The sequence below is a fragment of the Callorhinchus milii genome, unplaced genomic scaffold (genome assembly GCF_018977255.1).
Source record: "Callorhinchus milii isolate IMCB2004 unplaced genomic scaffold, IMCB_Cmil_1.0 Scaffold3, whole genome shotgun sequence".
Classification (NCBI taxonomy): domain Eukaryota; kingdom Metazoa; phylum Chordata; class Chondrichthyes; order Chimaeriformes; family Callorhinchidae; genus Callorhinchus; species Callorhinchus milii.
This window is the reverse complement of record NW_024704744.1, coordinates 76,371,298-76,394,393: the sequence shown is the minus strand read 5'-3', so window position 1 is coordinate 76,394,393 and position 23,096 is coordinate 76,371,298. Positions and strand designations below refer to the sequence as shown.

The window sequence follows — 23,096 nt, the reverse complement described above, 5'->3', positions numbered from 1 at the left end:
TACCAAATGCAACGATTCATGTCAAGTACTGCTCAGAAACAGGCCATTCGACCCATCCAGTCTTATGCTCCACACGAGTGCCTTTCCTAGATCCTATCCCTAGACCCATATTCCAGCCTTTTCCGCATATCCTTCAACTTTATTCTCCCTCAACCATGTATCCAGTCATTTTATTGAATGTGCACATGTTTGCCATCCCAACTTCTGACTGTGGCAGTGAAATCCATACTCCCACCACTCTGTAAGGATTAGGATATAAGGAAAAACTTCTTTCTAATCGCCGTTCTGGACCTTCAAGTTACAATTTTAAATCTATGCCCTTTGGACCCCTGATCACTGGAAATAATCTTTCCCTGTCCATCCTCTCTAAGCCTCCTATCATCTGATATACCTCCATCATATCCCCTCAGCCTTCTGAGCTCCAAAGAAAAAAGCTCAAGTCTATCGAGCCTTTTCCCATAACTATTTATTACACAGGATTATTATGTATATTGTATCTAAAATCAGAGAACATGGGTAACTTGATAATAAAGTGCCAATATTGATTAAGTAATTTTAAATAATCTCTTACCGATTGTTTATTGAATACATTAGGAAAACCTAACCTTCCCCCAACAGCTCAGGGGCCAAGAGTAACAAAGTATTCAAACCAGGAAGTTCACAGGTTCTTTGCCCAGTCTAAATTTAGCCAAAGTTCCTGTTCCTGACGGTTACTGCTCTACAGCCCACTGAAATGTGGATACTAATCCTTGCATTTGATATAACATCTTTCATGGTCAGAGGCCATCTCAAAGCTGGACACAGGATTTAAAGTAAAGTGTAGTGACTGTATTTTGTGGGTTAATTTTGTAAGATATTGGATGAGGAAATATCAGGGAGCTGATTTAATTGTGACTAAAGTTGTGTCCAGAGGTCCTGGATTTCTTAATCTCTAAAATAGATAACATCCGCCTGGCTGCCTCCTCCTCCTCTCCACCCATGTAGTCTACCATCCCTCCCCAATGCCTCCTTCATCACCCTCTCCTACCACAGCCCCCACCCCACACTTCTTTGCCCCCATCTCTCCCTCCTCCCTTTCTCCCACCATTACCCAGATGAAGCCCCACCATCTGCTGCCTCGACCCCATCCCCACTCAGCTTCTGGTCACTCAACTCCCCCTCCTCTGCCCACTGCTGGCTGACACAATCAACCAGTCACTTTCCTCTTGCTCTGTCCTACTCCCCCTCAAAACCGCTGTTATCACTCTTCTTCTTAAAAAAACACCCTCGATTCCTCCAACCTCACAAACTTCAGACCCATCTCAAACCTGCTCTTCCTGGCCAAAGTTTTGGAATGATTGGTTGCAAACAAACTTCGCTCACACCTCTCCCTCCACTCCCTACTCAAACCAATTTATATAGACTAAACTGACACTTCAGTGCATTGCTGCGGGGATGCTGCATTGGTGGAGGTGCCACCCTTCGGATGAGATCCCATTTTGCTGTCCAGGTGGAGCGCTCCTCCCGATGTTAAAGGCACATCTATTAGGATACTCCACCTTATTAAGCCAGTCCGGAACCTCGGCATCTTGTTTGACACTCAACTATCCTTTCTACCCCACATCCGTGCCATATCCCGCTCTACCTTCCCCACTGCAACAGAATTCTGCAGCTCGCGTCCGCTCCTGCACAAGGGTTTTTTATATCATGTAACATAATAATGAACTCTATTTGAATTCAAGGCACCAATCCTATCTAATCATTGTATATCTTTTCTGTGTTAGGAAGGTCCTATGGTACCAGGGATTGCACCTGTGGAAGCTAGCACAAGGTTGCAGATCTTCCAAGTAAGAGTTAAATAAAATGTAGCAACATTACATGAATTAGTTTTATCTGTTAAAGGTAACCGTGTATCAAAATAACTAATTTGGAAAACTGTATTACCACATTGAACTTGAAGTAGAGAAAACAAAAATTATCTAATATTCCAGTTCCAATGCTTTAATCAATTGTTGTTTTATTATGTTTATAATTGTAATTATTTTTTGTGGAGAATCATAAAGTAGAAATAAGAATAAGAAAGTGACAATTAAAGCAGGGATAATGAATAACTTAATGATATGAACACTGGAATAACGTATGGAGAGTTTTCTACATGTACACAATTACTCCACCTAAAAGCATACAACAGGTAAAGCAGTTACCTGTTGTATGGTTTGAGATAAAAGGCATCCCTACATCAAATAGGGATTTTGTATTATCTTATTATTTGTTTTAAGAACAACAAAGTTAAATTAAAAAGAAAATATTTTAGAAGTTTGAACAGAATTTAAGAATAAGGTTCCTTATCAACACTAATTACAGACTGGAAAGAATGAAAATTGGTTATTGGTTGAAAATAATTGTAATTACATATTTTAAAGGTTAAAGATTAGAAAATGGAAATTCAGTTACCCTTTTCTGTCATGTAGAAGATTTGTAGAACAAGGCTGATAGCTTCAAAAAAGTATAAGAAATGCACAAGGCTTTTTGCTTTAAATTTAGTGTGTCCAGTTTTTTTCTAATTTACTCTCCATTGGCATATGCCGCTGCTCCTGGTTCAAATCATCCTCATGCTGGGGTGCAGTCCCATGGGCACTGGTTGCTCGCTGGTACCCCACCCAAATGGCTGTTCATTTGTCAGCCTTGACAACCACTTCACTTCAGAAGATGTGATGGCCGAGCCTAACCTCTTCCCACCGACTGCACCCACCCACAATCAGCAGAAGGGTTGGGACAAGAAACTATAAGAAAAAAGAGTGCAATATTCCTCTTTTTGTATAACTCTGATTGTAGACAAACTGGCTATCAAGTTGGATTTTATATTAACCTCTTAAAGCCCAGTAAGCGAAATTCTCCCACATTTTTGATACTGACAAAATATATGAGGAAATGGCACTCCAAAACAAATTGCAAGGAGCTGGTACATACAGTATTGTATATTTTAGCTTTTGTTCATTTTTTTTGTTTATCCTGTATTTATCAGTACAAAAATGTTTGTAATTATAAATGTTCTCCTGTGATCTTCATCTTAAATTTAACTTGTTGCAGAGTTGGTTTGATGAGCTGTGGAGGAAGTTCGTTACTTATTCTTCAGGGGAAGCATTATTTGGACTGCCAGTCCAAGATTATGAAATATTACAAAAAAATAGGTATGTTAGTTGATTTAATTTCCTTGTGAGTACATCTTCAGTCATTTTATTGTTGATGGTGAGGATCTCCTCAGGAGATACATTTAGGACTGTAGACATCCTATTCAAGTGAAACTGGAAGTACAGAGCTGGTATTTCTTTGCACATTCTGGAAGAAGAATCCCACACTACCAACCAATTTAATAATGTAATACTGTAGTAAAGAATATAGGAACAAAATGTACTGTGAGGAAGTGCCCTGGATAGTGAATCACCTTTTCGCTTAGTGCCCACAAAACATGAGGTGCAACTAAAGGTGTTGGTGAGTTTATTTCGCTGAGTAAGAGTATGGGGAAGTGGCAGAGATTGAGATGGGTGCAAATAAAAGTGTTAAACTGAGAATAGATATATTGCTAGTTCAAGTAGTAGTAGATGTTTGTTTTGTTTTTGATCTCAATGATTGCTGCTGTTTTCACCCTAGGAAGGAACTGGGGCTGCTGCAGAAGTTATATGGTCTGTATGATTCAGTAATGAGTAGTATTAATGGTTATTATGACCTGCTGTGGAGTGATGTAGACATTGAAAAGATTAACGCTGAGCTGTTGGAGTTTCAGAACAGGTAACTCAAAGCTGTTGAATTCCACACCCCACCATTCAGTTGCTTCTATGCTTACAATCCTCAATTCAAATATTTGAATATATTCATCCAGCTGGTTTTTGGTTCCATTAGAAAGAAGCATTAAGTATTAGTATATATTAAGTCGTATACAGTCCTATAGCTCAGTGGTTAGAGCACTCGCCAGGCAAGGGAGAGACCTGGGTTCGATTCCCAACAGGGCGAAATGTTGGGCAAGTTTCCTTACTCTACACGCCTCTGTTTACCTTGCAGTAGGAACCCAGTTAGTCGATTGGCAGATCGCTTTTCCAGGGGTAATAATTCCTTCCCCCCCAAATTAATAAATTGCTCTATTCAATCCACGATTGTTTGTTGTACACTGCTGTGCGCAATTGTTTGCCGTGTTTTGCCCGCAAAATGTATAGTCAATTCACTTTACAGTATGTGCTGTAAAGCTCGTTGAGATGTCTCGAAGATCTGATAAGGCACTATATCAAATGCAAGGATTATTATTATATACGTTAGAATGATAACTTTCAAAGTTGCTTGTATCATTCAGTAATAGGATTTTTAATAAACCCTATGAATGGCTGGCAAATTGGTTTGTGAATGCATCTCCTTCTGCTACTCCCTGATAGGGAAGGTTGAACAGATGACGAAGGGAACTATCCTCTTAAGTCCTCATTCTTTAAATGATGGTCCACAATTAAAACAATTTCCTTGGAATTTCATTCATTTCTCTTTGTAGCCTGTTGTGATTTACTGTTTACTATGTGTTTTTCAATTTTCTAGTTTGAAAATTACAGTATTTTGTACATTTTAATACTGCCAATATGTTATGCTTAAAGATATTTGTAGATTTAAACTTTTAATTCACAATTGTGAATTCAGTTTTCTCAAATGAACTATTTTATCCACATTTTTCAGGTGCCGTAGATTGCCCAAAGGCTTGAAGGACTGGCAAGCATTTCTAGATCTAAAGAAGAAAATAGATGATTTCAATGAGTCGTGTCCTCTGTTGGAAATGATGTCCAGCAAGTCAATACAGCCGAGACATTGGGAACGGATATCTACAGTAACAGGCTACTCATTTAATGTGGATTCAGAAACATTCTCTTTAAAAAATGTCATGGGTGCACCACTTCTTCAATTCAAGGAGGATATTGAGGTACACTGGTATATCCTGACGAAATTAGTCATTCATTCCTTAGCTGTTTGTGGGATATTACTGTGTGCAAATTGGCTGCCGCATTCATCTGCTCAGTCGCTACACTTTATAGCAAAATAGCAGCCATATGACTACGAGTACCTGTAACCCTTTCAATGATGATTCTTCATTCATTGGTAAAATGTATTATTGATGTCTCACTCTTACCGTTGGTAGCTCTGAAGGCTAATTTGTCTATTTTAGAAGAAAAAAACACTTCTGGCAACTTTTATTATGAAAAACATGGTTGTGTTTTACAAACCTAAAATAATTAGTTCCCTGAAATAATTTTAACCTTTGACTTTTTGATAAGACTCATAATGATTATAAAAGATATTAAATTTTAGTTAAGGCTATTTGCACAGAAATTTGGAAAATTCACTCTTAATTTGGATTCCTGCAGTTCTTTAAAATAAGTGGCTTCCAAATTAAGACTGAATGCAATAATTTTCCATAATTCTCTGTCATCTTAATTTGAAAGACAAAATTACTTTGTAGATCTTTACCACTTAAGTACAATTTCAGGTGAGCTGGTTAGACTCCAGCAGTACCCCAACAGACACTCTGGGTTCCCCAAGCCTTGGCTCTTGCCAACCTGCGCCTAATACTATTTGGAACTAAATAAGCAGATTGTGTCCCTCCAGGGAGAGAGTGTGCATTCCATTCCAACGATCTGTCTCTGAAATTTCAATCTGTAGGTGGGACGCATGGAATTCTCAGTTTGGTTTGGATGCATGGTGATGGGTTTCGCATGTGGCTTACTAAAACCAAATTCAGTCTAATGGAACTTACCCATTGTTAGTAAATTTTATTTTGTGATCTATTTCAGGATATTTGTATCTCTTCCGTGAAAGAAAAGGATATTGAGGCAAAACTGTCTCAGGTGATGCAGACCTGGGTCAGTCAGACCCTTAGTTTTTCGGCATTTAAAAATCGAGGCGAGTTGCTCCTAAAAGGATTGGATACGGCAGAAATTATATCGATGATGGAAGATAGTTTAATGGTCCTGAGCTCTTTACTCAGCAATAGGTAGAAACATGAAATTATATTAATGCAGTTTTTACTATTAACAGAAATCTCTTTAATTTCCTTAGGAAAATCATTGGTTTGTAATGAGATGGATATTTTCATCAAAAATTGTTCCTTGGCTATAATTATTTTCTAACTTTACGGATGTGATGTCTAAATTTTCTGTTATGAAATTGTAACTTCTCTATTTAATCAGGATCTATAATCTACCAGAAAAATATTTTCACGGTTAAAAATCTACCAGTTTGTTGGTTTCATAATTGAAATTTCACTTTGTTGTTTTTTGTTTTTGTGTCTCTGGGTTCCTCTATTTCTCCCCCCAACATTGATTGTTTGGCCTTCAGAATATATTTCCACTCACTTTTTCCCCCAAAATGTAGTACTTCATCAGCATTAAACTGCATCTGCCACTTGTCTAACCATTTTTCCAGTCTATCAATGTCCATCTGAAGTCTTATTTTGAGTCATTCTCAAAATTTGCCAATCTACTCAATTTCGTATCACCTAGAAATCTAGATGCAACCCTTCCTGTTTCCACGTGCAAGGCACAGATGTATATTGTAAAGAGCCATCGTCCCAGTGCAGACCCCTGTCAAATCTTAGATACATCCTGCTAGTTTGAGATACACCTGATGACAGACAAGCCAGCCTGCCTCATGGACAGTATTTGAAAGGGCAGACCAGTCATTTCCCATTCAGCTGTTAACCTTGCAGGCCAGAACCCTAATGGGTAGGCTGATCCTAGCAGCGGGAAAGCTTGCTATACAGTGCTATAGTGCTATTAATTGCAAGCTATACATTTTTAGCTGGTTTAACTCCAGCAGTACCCGAACCCACACTGTGCAGTTCCGAAGTCTTGGCTCTTGCCAACCTGAGCTTAATACTCTCAGAAAGTAGGTATGTCAGTCTAGCTCAGTTGCTTCTGAGTCAGAAGATTGTAGGTCAAGGCCCATGTTGGGAATATGAACTCACAATCCAGGATGACACTCCACTGCAGGGCTTGGGGTATGCTGCACTTTTGGAGGTGCCAATCTTTGGATGAAACATTAAACTGAGATCCTGTCTGTCTGTTCAAGTGGACGTTAAAGATCCCATAACACTACTCGAAAAGAGAAGAGAGTTTCTGCAGGTCAAGAATGGCCAACAATCCCTCAAATAAAATTTGTCATTCACTTCATGGATGTTGTGTTGCGCAAATTGGCTGCTGTGTTTGCCCTGAAATCCTATGAAGCGTTTTGAGACTGCTGGATGATGTGATATAGTGTTATTCCAAATGTAAGGATAATTATGATTATAATAAGCAGGTTGCATCTCTCCAGGGATTGTGTCCACATTATATTCCAGACACGGACATTTCTATGTGTAGGTGACATATACAGTAGAAGCCGTTAACCCTAGACGCCAGGTAAATCGGACGAAACGCTCGGCCCCGATTCATTTGTATTCTTACTTGTTTTAAAAATGCCGGGTTAATTTGGACTAAGCGGTTAATCCAGTCAAAATGCTGCACGAGTCGGTGCTGTGCCTACTCACTCATGGCTCGAGCGGCTCCATTCAGCCACGTGTGGCTCCGGGATGGAGATGGGAGGAGTCAAATTGCTATTGATTGACAGTGGACTCCAGCCATTCACAAGCAGCTGGAGGTGGGCTGTCAATCAGTGAGGTGGCGGAGGAATGGGGAAGAAACAATGGAGGGAATGGGATGAGCCAAATTCAATTGATTGACCCCTGGAGCCGCTTGTGAATGAGTGGAGCGCCCAAACATTCACAAGCATGGATGGGCACTAATTGGTCGATAATTGGTCCCCTTCATGTCCAATGGGAATAGCAGTGGGAGGGAGGAGGCGCCACCGTCCTAATGTGCCCGGTTTAAGCGGCTTCCGCTGTATAGTCACTTTGCAATATATTCTGTGAAGCGCTTTCAGCCGTCTCGGAAGACGTGATAAGACTCTATCAAATGCAAGGATTATCATATGTTAAACTCTGTCTGATTTGGATATTCAGATGCATTTCCACATGTATCAGACACCTAGCTGACCCCAAAAGTAATTCAGTTCTTTCCTGTGATCTTATGATTTTATTTATCTGATGAAGTGTATATCATGTTGACTTCTGGAATTGTGCTCTTTTGTAGATATAATGCTCACTATAAGAAGGATATTCAGACTTGGGTGCATAATCTAACAACATCCACAACTGTCATAGAGCAGTGGCTTTTGGTACAAAATTTGTGGATTTATCTGGAGGCTGTCTTTGTTGGAGGTGATATTGCCAAACAGCTGCCACAGGTAATTTATACATGTTCTGCAAGTAAACTGCTAGATGCTTAACGTCTTTCTAGTCACAGTTTTAATCCTAACAAAGATATACTTTAAAGATAAAGAGATTGTATTTTGATACAATGTTTCAATATACCAGACCTTACGCCATTGAGAGGTAGCAACTGTCCATGATTAGCAGCAAAACAAGTTTCTGATCTTTGACAAACAGCTTGATGTCGTAATTAGAAGGCCAGGGTGCCATTCTGAAAGGATGAGATCAAATGAGTTGAAGGGCCTTCTTAATTTGAATTTCCCCTTTGATCTATGATCAAGCTAGGTTTGTATGGTCCTTCAGTCTATCTGCATTGCAGTTTCTTGAGGGGAAAATGTTCAGTTTCGACTAGATTTATTTTCTTAGCCATTTCAGAAAATTCAGAGTTTTCCAAATTCTTAAAGAGAGGCTAATTTTGAATATGATTTATGTTTGTTTAAGAACTAGAGAAAATCATCTTCAAAGTAAGACTGAAATCAAGTCTGAATGCTAAGAAAACAGATAATTCTAGACCCAGAGTAGTTCTCCCACCTTTTGATTGGTACAGATTTTGAAAGCAGCATAACCTGGTTCTATTGGTTTAAGTGAAATGTTTCAAGTGGGAAAGTCTGTTATTGTCGACTTAGTTATGATGATAGTATTATAGCTACAATTACAGGAGATGGTATAGCTAAGATAATTCAGTAACACTAGTACCTTATGAATGTCAATATTGTGGTTTAAAAGGAAATAATTCAAAAAGGAATATGAATTTTAAAAAATCAACTACTAATCAACCAAAAATACATTTTATTGTCAATAAATAAAATACATATCATGCACACCTTTTTTTGTTGTGCAAACATTTTCACATCATGAGAGATGTGGAATTTCGGGTCTAAGCTGTCCACAGAACCGATTATAATACAAATAAATAAGCTTTATACATCAATGTTCTTTTTCAGAAAAATGGCAGTTGGTGATGTTTTTGAATGACAGCATGTTTTATTCTCTAGGAAGCTAAACGTTTTCAAAATGTTGACAAGTCTTGGGTAAAAATTATGCAGCGAGCTCATGAAATTCCTGTTGTCGTCCAATGCTGTGTGGGAGATGATATTATGGGGCAACTTTTACCACATTTGCAAGAACAGCTTGAGGTCTGCCAGAAATCTCTCACAGGGTACGTACAGAAAATCAGATAATATATAATACTTATATCAGGCATATGTATTTTGGAGTGCTTTACAATTGCCGAGATCTGATTCTCCAGTTTGGAGATAGATGCATTGAAGGAATATTGTGGGAAATTATATGGTTATATCTATCTCTAAATCTAATAATGCTGAATCCTTCTAATTCAGCAATTCAGAAATTCTTTGTGGTTCTTGGTTCTCCACTCATGCTGGTCATTTCTCATTTCCACATGACTTTCATTCTTTTACTTCTCTCAGTGGGAAGTGTTGTGTGTCTGGGCTTTGGTTAGAAAAGGGATGGACACATTTCATGTTGAGTTGTACTGCTTACCATGTAGCTTGCAAGGAGTTCCTGGAATCTGCTCTTTGCAGGGGTTCAAAACTAATTTTGAACTAATTTCAACTAATTCAAAACTAAATTTGTCAGACGTCTGTTAACAAACAAGTGAGTATCCTAGTTGTTGGTGGTGAGGGAGTGGGGTGGGGAGGAGGAGTAATGGAAGGTAAGTGCTATCTCTCTGGGCTGAGCTGGCTCCAAAATAACGTGGCTGGTAATGTTGGATGGGAATTGAGTCGATCCTCTCTGCCAGTTTTAGTATTCCAGGTTACACAACAGGTTCAAATGAAGCTCCATTTGATTTCATCTTTCTAGAATATCCACCCACCTATCCTCCAGTCATAGGCAAATTCATAAAACTGGTTTATAATCAAAATATAAACCGTGTTTCGCCCCAAAAATACACAGTCAATTCACTTTACAGTATATCCTGTGAAGTGCTCTCTGCCTCTAGCCCTGTCCCCACTTTCCGCTCCTCTTCCAGCCCTGCCCCCCCCCATCCCTCCCTCCACACTTTTGACCCTGTCTCCCACCTCTTCGCTCACCTCCATCATTTCCGTATGAAACCCACCACTTGCTCCCTTGACCCACATCCCTACCTCTCTCATTATCTCCCAGCCCCACCTCCTTGTCCCCTGATAACAGATATCATTAACCTCTTTCTGTTCACCGGCAATGTAGCCATCCCCCTAAAGACAGCCGTCATCACCCCAACCCTCAAAAGACCTTCCCTTGATCCATCTCCACACTCCCAACTACCGCCCCATTTCAAACCTTCCATTTCTATCAAAGCGAACAAGTTGTGACTTCGCTCTTCCCTCTCCCAGCATTCCCTCCATGAACTCCTCCAATCTGTGTTTCGTGCTGCTTACAGCACATAGACAGACCTGGTCAAAGTGACAAATGACATTCTGTCCGCCTGCGACCAGCTTCTGCTACAGCCCCCGCACTGTCACGCGTGGCGTCTTGCAGGGCTTTCCTCGGTCCCCTCTTTAATCTATACATGCTCCCATTTGGCGATGTCATCTGCAGACATAGGGTCAATTTCCATGTATGCGGATAACACCCAACTTTATTTTTGCTGCCTCCACCCTCGACTCCAGGACCATTGATTGTCTGTCTGACATCAAGTCCTGGACGAGAGCTAACTTCCTCCAAATCAATGTTGGCAAGACAGATGCCCTCCTGCTTGGCTCCCAGCAGCGCCTCCTCAGCCGCTGACACTATCACTATTCATGGCTGCATTCTTCGCCAATCCAAAACCTTGGTGACCTTTTCGACCTCCAGCTATCCTTCAAACTCCATATTAGTGCCGTGACCCGTTCCGCCTTTCCACACTTCCACAACATTGCCTGCCTCCGCCACTGCCTCTCACTGCAGGCTGCCGAGACCCTGATCCACCCTTTCATTATGTCCCAACTTGACAACGCCAACTGCCTGCTCACTGGACTTACCAACTCTTCTCTCCACAAGCTGCAGATTATTCAGAACTGTGCAGCTCGTGTCCTCTCCCGCACCAGGCTCCGGGAACCTATCACCCACATTCTTGCCCGGCTTCACTGGCTCCCCATTCCTCAGAGAGTCGAGTACAAAACTCTCGTTCTTATCTTAAAGGTTCTCCACGGTCTTGCTCCCTCCACCTCTCAGACTTCATAACCCCATATCAGCCTGTCTGTTCCCTCCACTCGGCGGACACCAGCCTGCTTCATGTCATCCATACTTCCCATCCCAGTCAGGCCTTCAGCAGTCCTCCCCCACACTCTGGAACTCTATCCCGCAATCCCTCCGCTTCACCTCCTCTCTTGCCTCCTTCAAGTCCCGTCTGAAGACTTTCCTCTTCGATCATGCCTTCAGCCACCCTCCCACCCCCACTGCCCTCCTCCCTGGGACTTCTTTCTGATGTGAAGGACACTATACAAGTGTAAGTTGTGTTGTTTACCTAGCAGTCAGTAGAAATCTATTTATCAGTGCATTGATGGATTGCTTTCCAGGGGTAATAATCCCTTCACCCCCACCCCCCCAAAAAGAATTGGTCACTCAATCCATGACTGTTTGTGGGACACTGCTGTGCGCAATTGGCTGCTGAGTTTCACCCACAAAATTCAGTCAATCCACTTTACAATATATTATGTGACGTGCTTTGAGGATTATTATTTATATTATAATAAGTAAAATTGATAATATAGGGAAATAGAGTTTAGAAAAATGGCCTTGTAAGATTTATTTTTAGATGTGTTTTTTTATCAGATATTTGGAAAAGAAAAGGTTGCTGTTTCCAAGATTCTTCTTTGTCTCCGATCCAGCTTTGCTTGAAATCCTTGGACAAGCAAGTGATTCACACACCATCCAGGTTTGTTTAAATAGTTTACAAATTCAAAAGTCAAATAAGCAAACAAAAGTCAATTGAAGCAATATATATTATTAGTGAAATATCAAATGCAAGGATTATTATTATTATAAATTTCAGTTTGTATTTGTTTGCTGAAAAAAATCAGAGCAAAAATTTAATAAAATAAAGCTCAATGCTGAAAGCCTTTCCACATAATTTAGAGTCCTGAATTCTGGAATTACCCTTGAGGTTTTTCTTTGAAACTTCTCCAATGCATCAATCTCTTTCATTGTTGATGAAAAGGATGCCCAATCCTACATATGTACATAACTTTGTAATATTACAATATCTGATGAGAATAAACCTAAAATTCCATCACCCCTACCCTCAAAAAAACGTTCCCTTGATGACCAGAAACTTATGTATAAAGTAGTTCCAGTGACACCTGATATTGAAAACTATTTCTCAGACTTTTCTGGAAACTCAACTGGAGAGAAGATTTGAATGATAAAAGTGGATAGATTCTGGCTTCTGTTTGCGTGTCTGTTTACAAGAACGGACTGAATTGGTTTCAGATTTGATGGTAAAACAACACAGTATTTGTAAAACTACAAATGGATATTATTAATGCTGTGATAACTAGATCACGATCAAGCTACCATCTCATAGATAATAGTTGCCTTGGGAAGGCAAGTTTTCAATTAAAAATAATCAGTAAGTTCTGGATAACTCAGTGATGATTGGGTGGAGGTTGCGTGCGCATGCTTGCACCAGTCGCAGGGTAGGGCAGGAGGCCTTTGCAGTGCAAGATGCCAACTGTTAGGACGAGTTATCTGATCAATTTTATATTGTAAGTACTTACAAGAAACTTTAGAGTGCGATAAGTTCCTTGTTAAGCAGAGTGACAGTAAAGCAAAGCCCCTTATTAATGCTTTGCATGGGAAGCAGCCAGGATATTGACAGTATGGTGACTTAAATGGTAGTGACAAGTTATGAAGGGGTCAAGTTAACCAGAGTTCTGTGTAATTGTACTACTTCCATGATCAGAATTGAGAGATTAATTTCCGCCTTGTTAAGTTGACACAGACAGGGCTATGCCGGTGCAATTCTAAGACGTTTGTTTTTATTATTATATTTGTTAATCATGTTGATCATTCTATTCTTGTAGATTGTATATTGTGTGTAGCCTGAGTTAAATTTTACAAAACAATGTCAGATTAATTCTATGTACATTGGCTGATAGAAGCCTAAATGTGTGATTTTGTTTTTTTATTCTATCTAAATGAATTTTTACGCTAACAATAATTATAATTTTATTTGCAGGCCCATTTAGTGGGAGTGTTTGACAACGTATTTGAAGTGTCATTCCATGCAAAGGATTATGATCGAATTTTATCTGTTATTTCTAGGGAAGGAGAAGAAATTGACGTAATTATATCATTAATTATATTTTAAATATTTTTAGATTAAGTCCATAATCCTATAAATTTTATAGGCTGCTGTGGTTGAATTAGTGGATTTGGGAGGTGTTTCAGAGTTTCAATTTGTATTACTAATAATATCTATAAATGTCACTTTATTATCTAATATCATACCTAGATCTAAACATATAACTGTAAAATCAACGCAATGCAGTCTGTATTAACACGTAATATATGTTCTGGATGATCTGCAGCCTGTGGAGGGAGGAGTTGGGCAGGCCGACAAGCAATGAGTTTGCATAGTCGAGCCTCGATGTAGTGAAAGCATATATGAGGGTTTCGGTGGCCTGTGATGTGAGACAGTGGTGGTGCCGGGCAATGTTGTGGAGGTGGGGGAAGGCAGAGAAGGTCATGGTGCAGATGTGGGGTAGAAAGGATAGTTGAGGGTCAAGCAAGACCCCAAGGTTCTGGACTGGCTTAGCAAAGTGGAGTGTGCAACCATGGATGGTGATTCTGTTAGTCTGAGGTGAGGAGGAGCTGACGGGAGCCAATCAGGAAAGCCTCGGTCGTGTTAACATTCAGCATTCATCAGGATGGAGTTCCAGAGGGTGGGGGCAGAGTGGCAGGGGACTTGATGTCTGACAGACATTCTGTCAGGACAGCAGTGGTCCTGGAGTCAAGGGTGGAGGCAGAGAGGTAGAGTTGAGTGTCAACCGCATACAGACCCCATGTCTGCAGATGATGTCACCAAGAAGAAGCATATAGATACTGAAGAGGAGGGGACCAAGGACAGAGCTCTGAGGAACGCCGCACGAGATAGTCCGGGGACTAGAGGAGAAGCCGCTTGTGGAGATGAAGTGCAGGTGGTGTGAGAGGTACGATCTGAACCAGTCAAGGACAGAGCTGTTGAGGTGAGAGGAGAGGCGATGGATGAGGATAGAGTGGTCGACGAGAGGTTCAGGGACGAGGAGCCCTGGTCACCGATGGACAGAATGTCATTTGTCACTTTGAGCAGGGCTGTTTCTGTGTTGTGGGCGGCATGGGAACCCGATTGAGAGGTTTGAGAAGGGAGTGGCGGGAGAGGAAGGAGCGAAGCTGAGAAGCAACAAGTTGTTCCAGCGCCTTGGAGAGGAAGGGGAGGTTGGAGATGGGGTGGCAGTTAGGGAGTAGAGAAGGGTCCATGGAGGAGTTTTTAGGATAGGATTGATGACAGGTTTTTAATGGGATGGGAACAGTACCAGAGGACAGAGAGAGGTTTACGATGTCAGTGAGTTATTATTGTTATCTTAAGCGCTCTGAGACCTACCCTGCATGGAAGGTGCTATATTAGTGCAAGTAGTTGCTGCTGCTGCTGAAATGTCCATGGAGAATTTTGTTTGAAGAAAAAGTAATTGACATATTATGTGACTGCCCGTTAGTGCAAGTTATAATGCATGTTAGCCACTTTTTACATAATCTATTTTGTTTTTGATTTGCTATTACAGCTGACTACTGCCGTGATTGCAAAGGGCCCTGTGGAACTATGGTTAAGTGACCTTTTGCGACTGCAACAGCACTCATTACACATCGTAATTAGAGCAGCTTATTACAACTTTAGTGAGCCAGATTTCAAGTTAGTGCCCTTCCTGCATGAAGCGCCTGGTCAGGTAAAGCAATAAAAATGCATAAGGTTTTATTACTGTACAATGATCTATTGTTAACATTATACCTCACTCTTAATTCCTTTATTTGCCGTGGTACAGATGAGAAACTTAGTAAAGAGGTGTCAAATTTATTCGGCCTTTATTGCCTGTGAAAATGGATGTGCTGACATCACTTCATATGAACCAGTCACCACTGACATCATTGGCTGCACTCTACCCTTGCACACAGAAAAATTAGCAACTGCTTTCACAGATCCACTGACTGTCACATTCTAATGGATTTGCACAATAGTTAGGTAGTTACAACAGGATCGTCCTGTAGAAGTTGGGGCACCAGTGAGCTGACATCACTGTCAGTGTAGATCGGAAGGAAAACTTTGTGAATTTCATCAATGCTCACATAGCAACTGTTGATCGGCTCCATTCAGCCACGAGGAGATCCAGGATGGAGATGGTAGGAGTTTAAGATTGATTGACAGAGGACTCCAGCCATTCATAAGCGGCTGGTGTTGGACTGTCAATCATTGGGGGGCGGGCAAAAGAATGGGGATGGACAAGGGATGCAATGGGAGGAGTCAAATCACAATTGATTGACAGCTGGAGCCGCTTGCGAATAGGTGGAACCCAAACATTCACAAGTGTCTCCAACGCTGTCAATCACTTCAACGCCACTGCTAATTGGTCCCCTTCCTGTCCAATGGGAACGGCGATGGGAGGGAGGAAGTGTCGCTGCTCTCCTAGGTATTTTGCAGCCAAACAAAAGGAAATATATTTTACTGAATTCTGTGACTGTACAGTATTTTAACTTTAACTCCTTGGTTAAAATACTGTCCTGTTTGGTTAGTTAACATTGCTTCAAGTGAAACAACATTATTACATATTATATGGTGTCAGGGTGCTCCTCTGCTGGGCGAGAATGGTATTTCGGTTAACTTCGGAAACCTCTTAAGGCGGACAAAATGGCCATCCCCAACATATCCCTTAACAGCATTCCACTGTCGTCGTGTTCAGACAATTTCCACCTATTGCATGTGCACAATTTCAAAAATAATTCTGTCGACATTACACTAGAAATCAGATGTATGACAGTTACTTTTTTGTGCAGATTTAATTAATATGCCATGCAAATGAAAGTATTAATATAGTTCCCCTTGTGATTACAGGTAGGACTGTTGGCAATCCAGATAATATGGACACGTGATTCAGAGGATGCCCTGCACCATGCAAAAGATAGTAAGAAAATCATGCAGACTACCAACCAGAAGTTCTTGGAGCTACTAAACAGCCTCATCAATCAAACAACACACGACCTAAGCAAGTTTGAGAGAGTTAAATTTGAAACTCTTGTTACCATACATGTTCATCAGAGGGATATCTTTGACGATCTGGTACAGTGAAAAAATTTGTATTGATCCTTCAATTGTAGTTTTGTGTTATGTGATCCTATCAATCCTTAAATGTACTTATTCCCATTTGTGTGGAGTCCTGTAGCTCAGTGGTTAGAGCACTCGCTTTGCAAGCGAGAGACCTGAGTTCAATTCCAGGCAGGGTGAAACCTTGGGCAAGTTTCCTTACTCCACACAGAGCCTAATAATAATCCCTCCAAAACCAAAAACAATAATAAAAATTGGTCATTTTCAATCTATGACTGTTTGTGGGACATTGCTGTGCGCAATTGGCTGCCGCGTTCGCCCACAAATATACAGTCAATTCACTCTACAGTGTGTTCTGTAAAGCCCTTTGGGACGTCCTCCCGAAGTGAAAAGCGCTATATCAAATGCAAGGATTATTATTATTATTATTATTTGCTTTTGAACTCATCCCTTTTGGCGGCTCAGGATGGGAGTGGGGGGCAAGGGGAAGTGTTGGTATCCTGTCGTGTTAATTATTTGAATTTTTATGATATGAAATTGTAGATGTGTTGTATAAGTCCAAATATTTGTAGTTTCATCACTTGATAACCAATGCAATATTTTCAAACTGGATTTGTTGCATGATTTACAATTTATGGTTTGCAATTCAAGATTTTGGATTAAAAATCAAATCTGACTTGAATCTTGGAACTCCACAAAAGGTGGAATAAAGGTCTGAAAACGAAATTCTCAGTAGTGACTTCTGGATGAGATCACATCCAGTTTTGTGGCTTTCACACCTTTTTTGCTGACAAAAGGCCAACAAGCAAATTACACTCTGCTTTTTCTGTTACGATCAGGTTATTTTATTTATATAGCTATTAGCTGTACCCATTGCAGCTACGCTTGCAACCAAAGGATCCAATATGGAATGTAGGTTTCAGTGATACCACTCACAAACCATGCCATAAACACTGTGTGTACACCTTAAGCAAAACTGCCATACATGTGCGATGAGCTTGTTTGGGTCATAGTTCATGAATGATAGAAGATCCTATTAAAGCTACGGTAACCGAAGGACATGTGATCCGACAGGTACTCGAGTTAGTGCAAGGCTTCCGTGTAGATGAACTTTGCAGTTTTTTCTCCTTTGGCCACGATGTACAGGTTTTGGGATGTGACACACGATGCCACAGCGCCACTGGGAGGCGGCGCGGCCATCAGGTGTAACTCAACCCAAATCTTCTGCTGCAATAGGCTCTCCTTGCCTATCATTTCCATTCTTGACAGGCTATAATGGCTCTCTGTCCACAAAGTAAAGATTCTCACAGTGACCTTTACATCTCTACACTGCAAACGTGAGCCCTTTGCATGTCCCTCACTCCCCCCAACCCACCTTTAGCAACTAAGCTTTCTGCTTTAACCCAGTTCTATAACTCTTTTTCAAAATTCCTTTGCTTCTCATTCTCAAAACTTTTTAGTACCTACTCTTCAGATACCTTCCCTTCTAGTGCCTGCTTTACCTTTCTGCTAGATGTACTTATAAAAATGTTTATTTGCTGAATCTTTCATTGTCTGCTGTTTTTCTAGGTAAAATTGCACATCAAATCAACATCTGACTTTGAATGGCTGAAACAAAGCAGATTTTATTTCAAAGAGGAAATTGATTCTGTATTAGTGGGCATCACTGATGTGGATTTCATCTACCAGAATGAATTCCTTGGCTGCACTGATCGGCTTGTTATCACACCTCTGACAGACAGGTGAGGGAATACTTCGTTGTTTTGTGAAGGATTTTTTTTTTGCTCTTATTCTCCATGAGAGGTTGCCTCAGTAGGACTCACCTCTGGGTCAAACCATTGTGACTTTGAGCTTACCCTTATGCTGTCGAACCTGGGTCCTCTTGCTTGCGAGGTAAGTGCGCTAACCACAAGGCTACAGAAATAATGGGAGGTAATTCATCCTCTAGCAATAATTGCCTCCTATCCACATTTGTAATGTATTAGGGCACAAACTACCGAGCCATATTGCAGTTGAAATATGTACATATATGAGCCCATGACATTAGTGTTATATGCAAACATTACCCTTTTTTATTGTTGATTTTAATAGTAGTTAGTGTGTTGGATGATGTGATTCTGCTTGCAGGTGTTATATCACTCTGGCTCAAGCTTTGTGGATGAATATGGGAGCTGCACCTGCAGGACCAGCTGGTACTGGCAAAACGGAGTCGGTGAAGGACATGGGCAAAGCTCTTGGAAAATATGTTGTGGTGTTCAACTGTTCAGATCAGATGGATTTCAGGGGTTTGGGGAGAATCTACAAAGGTAATAGAGGATGAAAGTCCAAAAGTAAAACCACTATGGTAAGGCAAAAGGAGTGCTATCATTATGGATATCATTCAATTCTATACAAGGACTTTTAAACTTAGTGGAACCAAGGGTCACTGAAAAAGGATTTAAAAGGGACATAGTCATGTAATGAACTACAACAACAAATTTAATTTTATACAGCACTTTTCATGTTGGAAGGACATCCCAGGACGCTGGAAAGGGTTTGCACCTGAGGATGGGGCTGAAAAAATGTCCAAAGGCACTGTCAAAGAGAGAGATCTTGAGACGGGCTTTGAAGGAGGCAAGAGAAGGGGCAAGCCATAGAGATCCTGGGATGGAGTTCCAGAGAGTAAGGGCAGAAAGGCTGAAAGCCTGACTGCTAAATGGTGGGGTAAGCGAGTAGGATGAGGGACATGAAGCAGCAGATGTCAGATGAGTGGAGGGAGTGGCCAGATTTGTATGGTTGAGAAGGTAACAGGTAGGGTAGGGCAAGACCATAGAGGGTTTTAAGGACAAGGATATTGAACTCAATCGTCTAGGACATGGGGAGTCAGTGGAGCCTGGTAAGGATGGGGGTGATAGGCTTGCAGAGCTTAGTGCGGGAAAGGACATGAGCTGCAGAGTTCTGGATAGTTTGCAGCTTATGAAAGGAAGAGTTAGGTCATTTGGCAGGCAAGAAATTGGCAGTCAAGCTTGGACGTGATAAATGTGTGGATTAGGGTTTCAGTGGCCCAAGAGGAGATGGGCAATATTACGGAAGTGAGGGAAACTGAGCAGGTCATAGCACGGTTTTGAGGTTTGAAGGACATTCGGGATTCGAACAAGCTCCACTGGCTGTGAGGTGGTGCATCCTTGTAGATTGATGATGTCAGCGCCTGAGATGAAAAAGCTGGATTCTGACCAGCTAAAACCGCATAGCTCGCCATTGAAAGTCCTTGCAAGCTTTCCCACTGCATGTCCAGCTAGACCTTTGCTGGAGGGTTAATGGGAGCTGAGTGGGAAGAGTCTTCAAAGACCTGCTATTAAGGCAGACTATTAGACTATTACCGAGACAACCACAGAAGTCTAGCTTGATTTTGACATTCTTTTGCCAAACACGTCATCTTGGTGCTAGTTCAACTCCAAGTAGCCCTGCCTCCCTGCAACTACTTCCCATGTTTGGCACAAATCCACCTCACTGCTTGATTCTGGATTTTTCCATGTGACAGATCATGAATAATAAATAAATAATAATCCTTGCATTTGATATAGCACCTGATCACGTCAGCAAGTGAACTTATGAACTCAGCAAGCTAGAACCCAACTCCATCACTCAGTGCTTATCCAACTGCTGAAATACTGAAAAATGGTGGCCATTTTTAATCTCAAAAAGTAATGTTGAATGATTAGGTTGAAGGTTGATCTGTATTTAATGCTGCTAGTTAAATAGTTACTAACTTGTTTCATGTCGTTTATGAAGTGAGAGAAATTCCATAATACAAAAAAAGCTTCAAAATTAAGTTTAATAATTTACTAAATTCTGGATTGTCTAAAATGCTACAACGACAACAAAATTACATTTGCATAGCGCCTTTCACGTCGGGAGGACGTCCCAAGGCGCTGGACAGATAGAGTTACGGACTCGAGCAAAGGGTCAGGTTGGGGGAGGGGGGAGGGCAGGGGGGCAAACAGGAAGATCGAAAGCACAGTCGAAGAGGAGAGTTTTGAGGTGGGTCTTGAAGTTTGGGAGGGAGTGAGACGCAGGGACTGCAGGATGGAGTCCTAGATCGTACTTCATGCTGGGTAGCATCTCAGAGCACTTATAAATTGAATTAATATAGATCTAGGTGGAATTTCCCCCCAATAATAATTATTGAAATCATTATTTTGGCTTTTCCTTTCATTTCTGAGAGGTCTGGCACAGTCTGGATCCTGGGGATGCTTTGATGAGTTCAATCGCATCGATCTGCCTGTATTATCTGTAGCGGCACAGCAGATCTACATTGTTCTTCAAGCAAGGAAAGAACGGAAAAAACAATTCATCTTTACTGACGGTGACTGTGTATCTCTAAACCCAGAATTTGGTATTTTTATCACAATGGTAAGTAAGCAAAAAAGATTTGCACTGCAAAACAATTGGTTACATATTTCTATGGTTTGTATACACGTTTCACCCACAACGTACATAATCAGTCTACTTTACAGTATATTCTGTGAAGCGCTTTGAGACGTCTCAACATTGTGATAAGGCTCTATATCAAATGCAAGGATTATTATTATGTGGATATTATGCAGTGAATCAAAATTGCTAACACAATACTGATTAACACAATTGGGAACTATGAACTTGAGTAAGAAATGAGAAACAGCCATCACTTCATCGAGCCCATGTTTTCTATAGACTATGCAAATTTGTCCTCTCACTGAATCCACTCTGTTCTTTTGAGAAAAAGTTCTGCATGAATACTCCTGATTCCCAAAAATAATTGAGCATAGAATGTATCATCCTTTCTCATATCTCCTTTTTCAATCCTGGGTTGCATCTTTCCACAGGCAATATTTCCCTTCCCAGCAGTGCAGCAACCTTGGGTCCTGTGTAGTGTTTGTAAAAATAAAGTTCTGTTTTTTCTATAAAATTTAGAGGATATTTATATCAATATTGATATCATTCAACCAAGTCTTAGGGGTGTAAATGAATATATCACTAAATGTGGAACAGCAATAAGGAGTTAAGAAGGCAAATGGAGTTCTGGGGTTTATAAACTAGGGTATTGAATATAGATAGTGAAGTTATGTTAGAATTGTATAGGGCATTGATTAGAATGCATGTGGATAATTTTGTTTGTTCCTATAATGAGGAGCTCAGAAACAATGTCCTAGAGATAGACAGAGTCCTGCACAGATTCACTAGGATGATACCGGGTGTGAAACAATATACTGTATATATTGTAATTAGTTGGAATGTGAACATCACCTAGAGACTGGATGAGACTTTTCAGGCTTGGGAGACTGTTCAGGCCACAGAGGACCTGGATGCTGCGCCTTTAGGAGCAAGGGAGTAGCTTTTGTGCAAACTGGCCAATTGACCAGTGAGAATGAACAATGGTCTTCCAACTCCTCCATGTTGGGAGGACCAGTGACTGCTGAGCTTAGATCAGTAGAATTCTTTAAAAGGGAGTTGGATAACCATCTGAACAGCAAAAAATATTAAATAATATGGAAAGAGATAGAAAGTTTGATTAATTAGAGAAAGTTAGCATTGGCTCAGAGTCCGTCGACCAAATGGTGCCCTTCTGTGCAGAAAATATCTGTTTTGTTGGCATTTTTGTTCCATTTCCCCTCTCCCCACTTTAGTTATATCCTGCACTGTGAGTTTCAGCCTTTCATCATGGTTCTGAATATTTTAAATGCCTTCTCATTGGGTTAGGCCGTTGGCTCAGAAGGTAACACTCTCACCTTTAAATCAGAAGGTTGTGGATTCAAGCACCCACATCAGAACTTGGAATTCACAGAGTCTAAGATGACACTCCAGTGCAGTTCTGGGGGTGTGCTGCATCGTTGGAGATGCCATTTTTCAGATGAGACTTTAAACAGAGACCCCATCTGCCTGTTCAGGTGGAAGTTAAAAATCACATGGCACTATTCGTAAAAAAAAAAAAAGTTTTTTCCCATTGTTCTGGTCAAAAATCCCAAATAAAATTGTCCATTCACTTCATGGTTGTTTTTGGGACGTTGCTGTGGGCAAGTTCGCTTCCTCGTTCACCCACAAAACACACTTCACAGTATATTCTGTAAAGCAGTTTGAGATATCCTGATGTGAAAGGTGCCATATCAAATATAACAACAGAAACGTTGGGAGATGTCCCAAGGGTTGGGATCAGTAGGGGTGGAAGGGTGGGGGTAGGAGGATGACCAAAGGCGCGGTCAAAGAGGAGGGTCTTGAAGGAGGCAAGGGAGTGAGCAAGGTGAAGGGACTTTGGGATGGAGTTCCAAAGGTTGGGGACAGAGAGGCTGAAGGCCCGACTGCCGATGGTGGGGTGGGACCCACTGAGTGGAGTGAGTGGACAGAAGGATTATTATTGTGACTATGTCAACAAAATCTTATTTCTTCATCTGTCAGTTAGGGATGCTAGATGACAAAATATCGTGCAGGTATTCCTGCAGTTTTATTCGTGGCATTTTACTTTAATTCTGCTTTAAGGCCATTAGTTATGAA

General features: G+C 40.8%; 1 protein-coding gene across 1 annotated transcript in view; it reads left to right on the top strand.

Annotated features, from left to right (window-relative positions):
• LOC103181707 (dynein axonemal heavy chain 8) overlaps positions 1–23,096 on the top strand; it is a 164,015-nt gene that overhangs the window by 52,323 nt on the left and 88,596 nt on the right. Inside the window, exons 33-46 of the mRNA XM_007898364.2 lie at positions 1,764–1,826; positions 3,070–3,170; positions 3,631–3,768; positions 4,693–4,933; positions 5,802–6,001; positions 8,136–8,289; positions 9,310–9,473; positions 12,071–12,173; positions 13,476–13,580; positions 15,058–15,219; positions 16,380–16,604; positions 18,159–18,331; positions 18,717–18,895; positions 20,794–20,981. Of these exons, the coding sequence (XP_007896555.1) occupies positions 1,764–1,826; positions 3,070–3,170; positions 3,631–3,768; positions 4,693–4,933; positions 5,802–6,001; positions 8,136–8,289; positions 9,310–9,473; positions 12,071–12,173; positions 13,476–13,580; positions 15,058–15,219; positions 16,380–16,604; positions 18,159–18,331; positions 18,717–18,895; positions 20,794–20,981 (2,196 nt within the window). The remainder of the gene's footprint in view (positions 1–1,763; positions 1,827–3,069; positions 3,171–3,630; positions 3,769–4,692; positions 4,934–5,801; positions 6,002–8,135; positions 8,290–9,309; positions 9,474–12,070; positions 12,174–13,475; positions 13,581–15,057; positions 15,220–16,379; positions 16,605–18,158; positions 18,332–18,716; positions 18,896–20,793; positions 20,982–23,096) is intronic.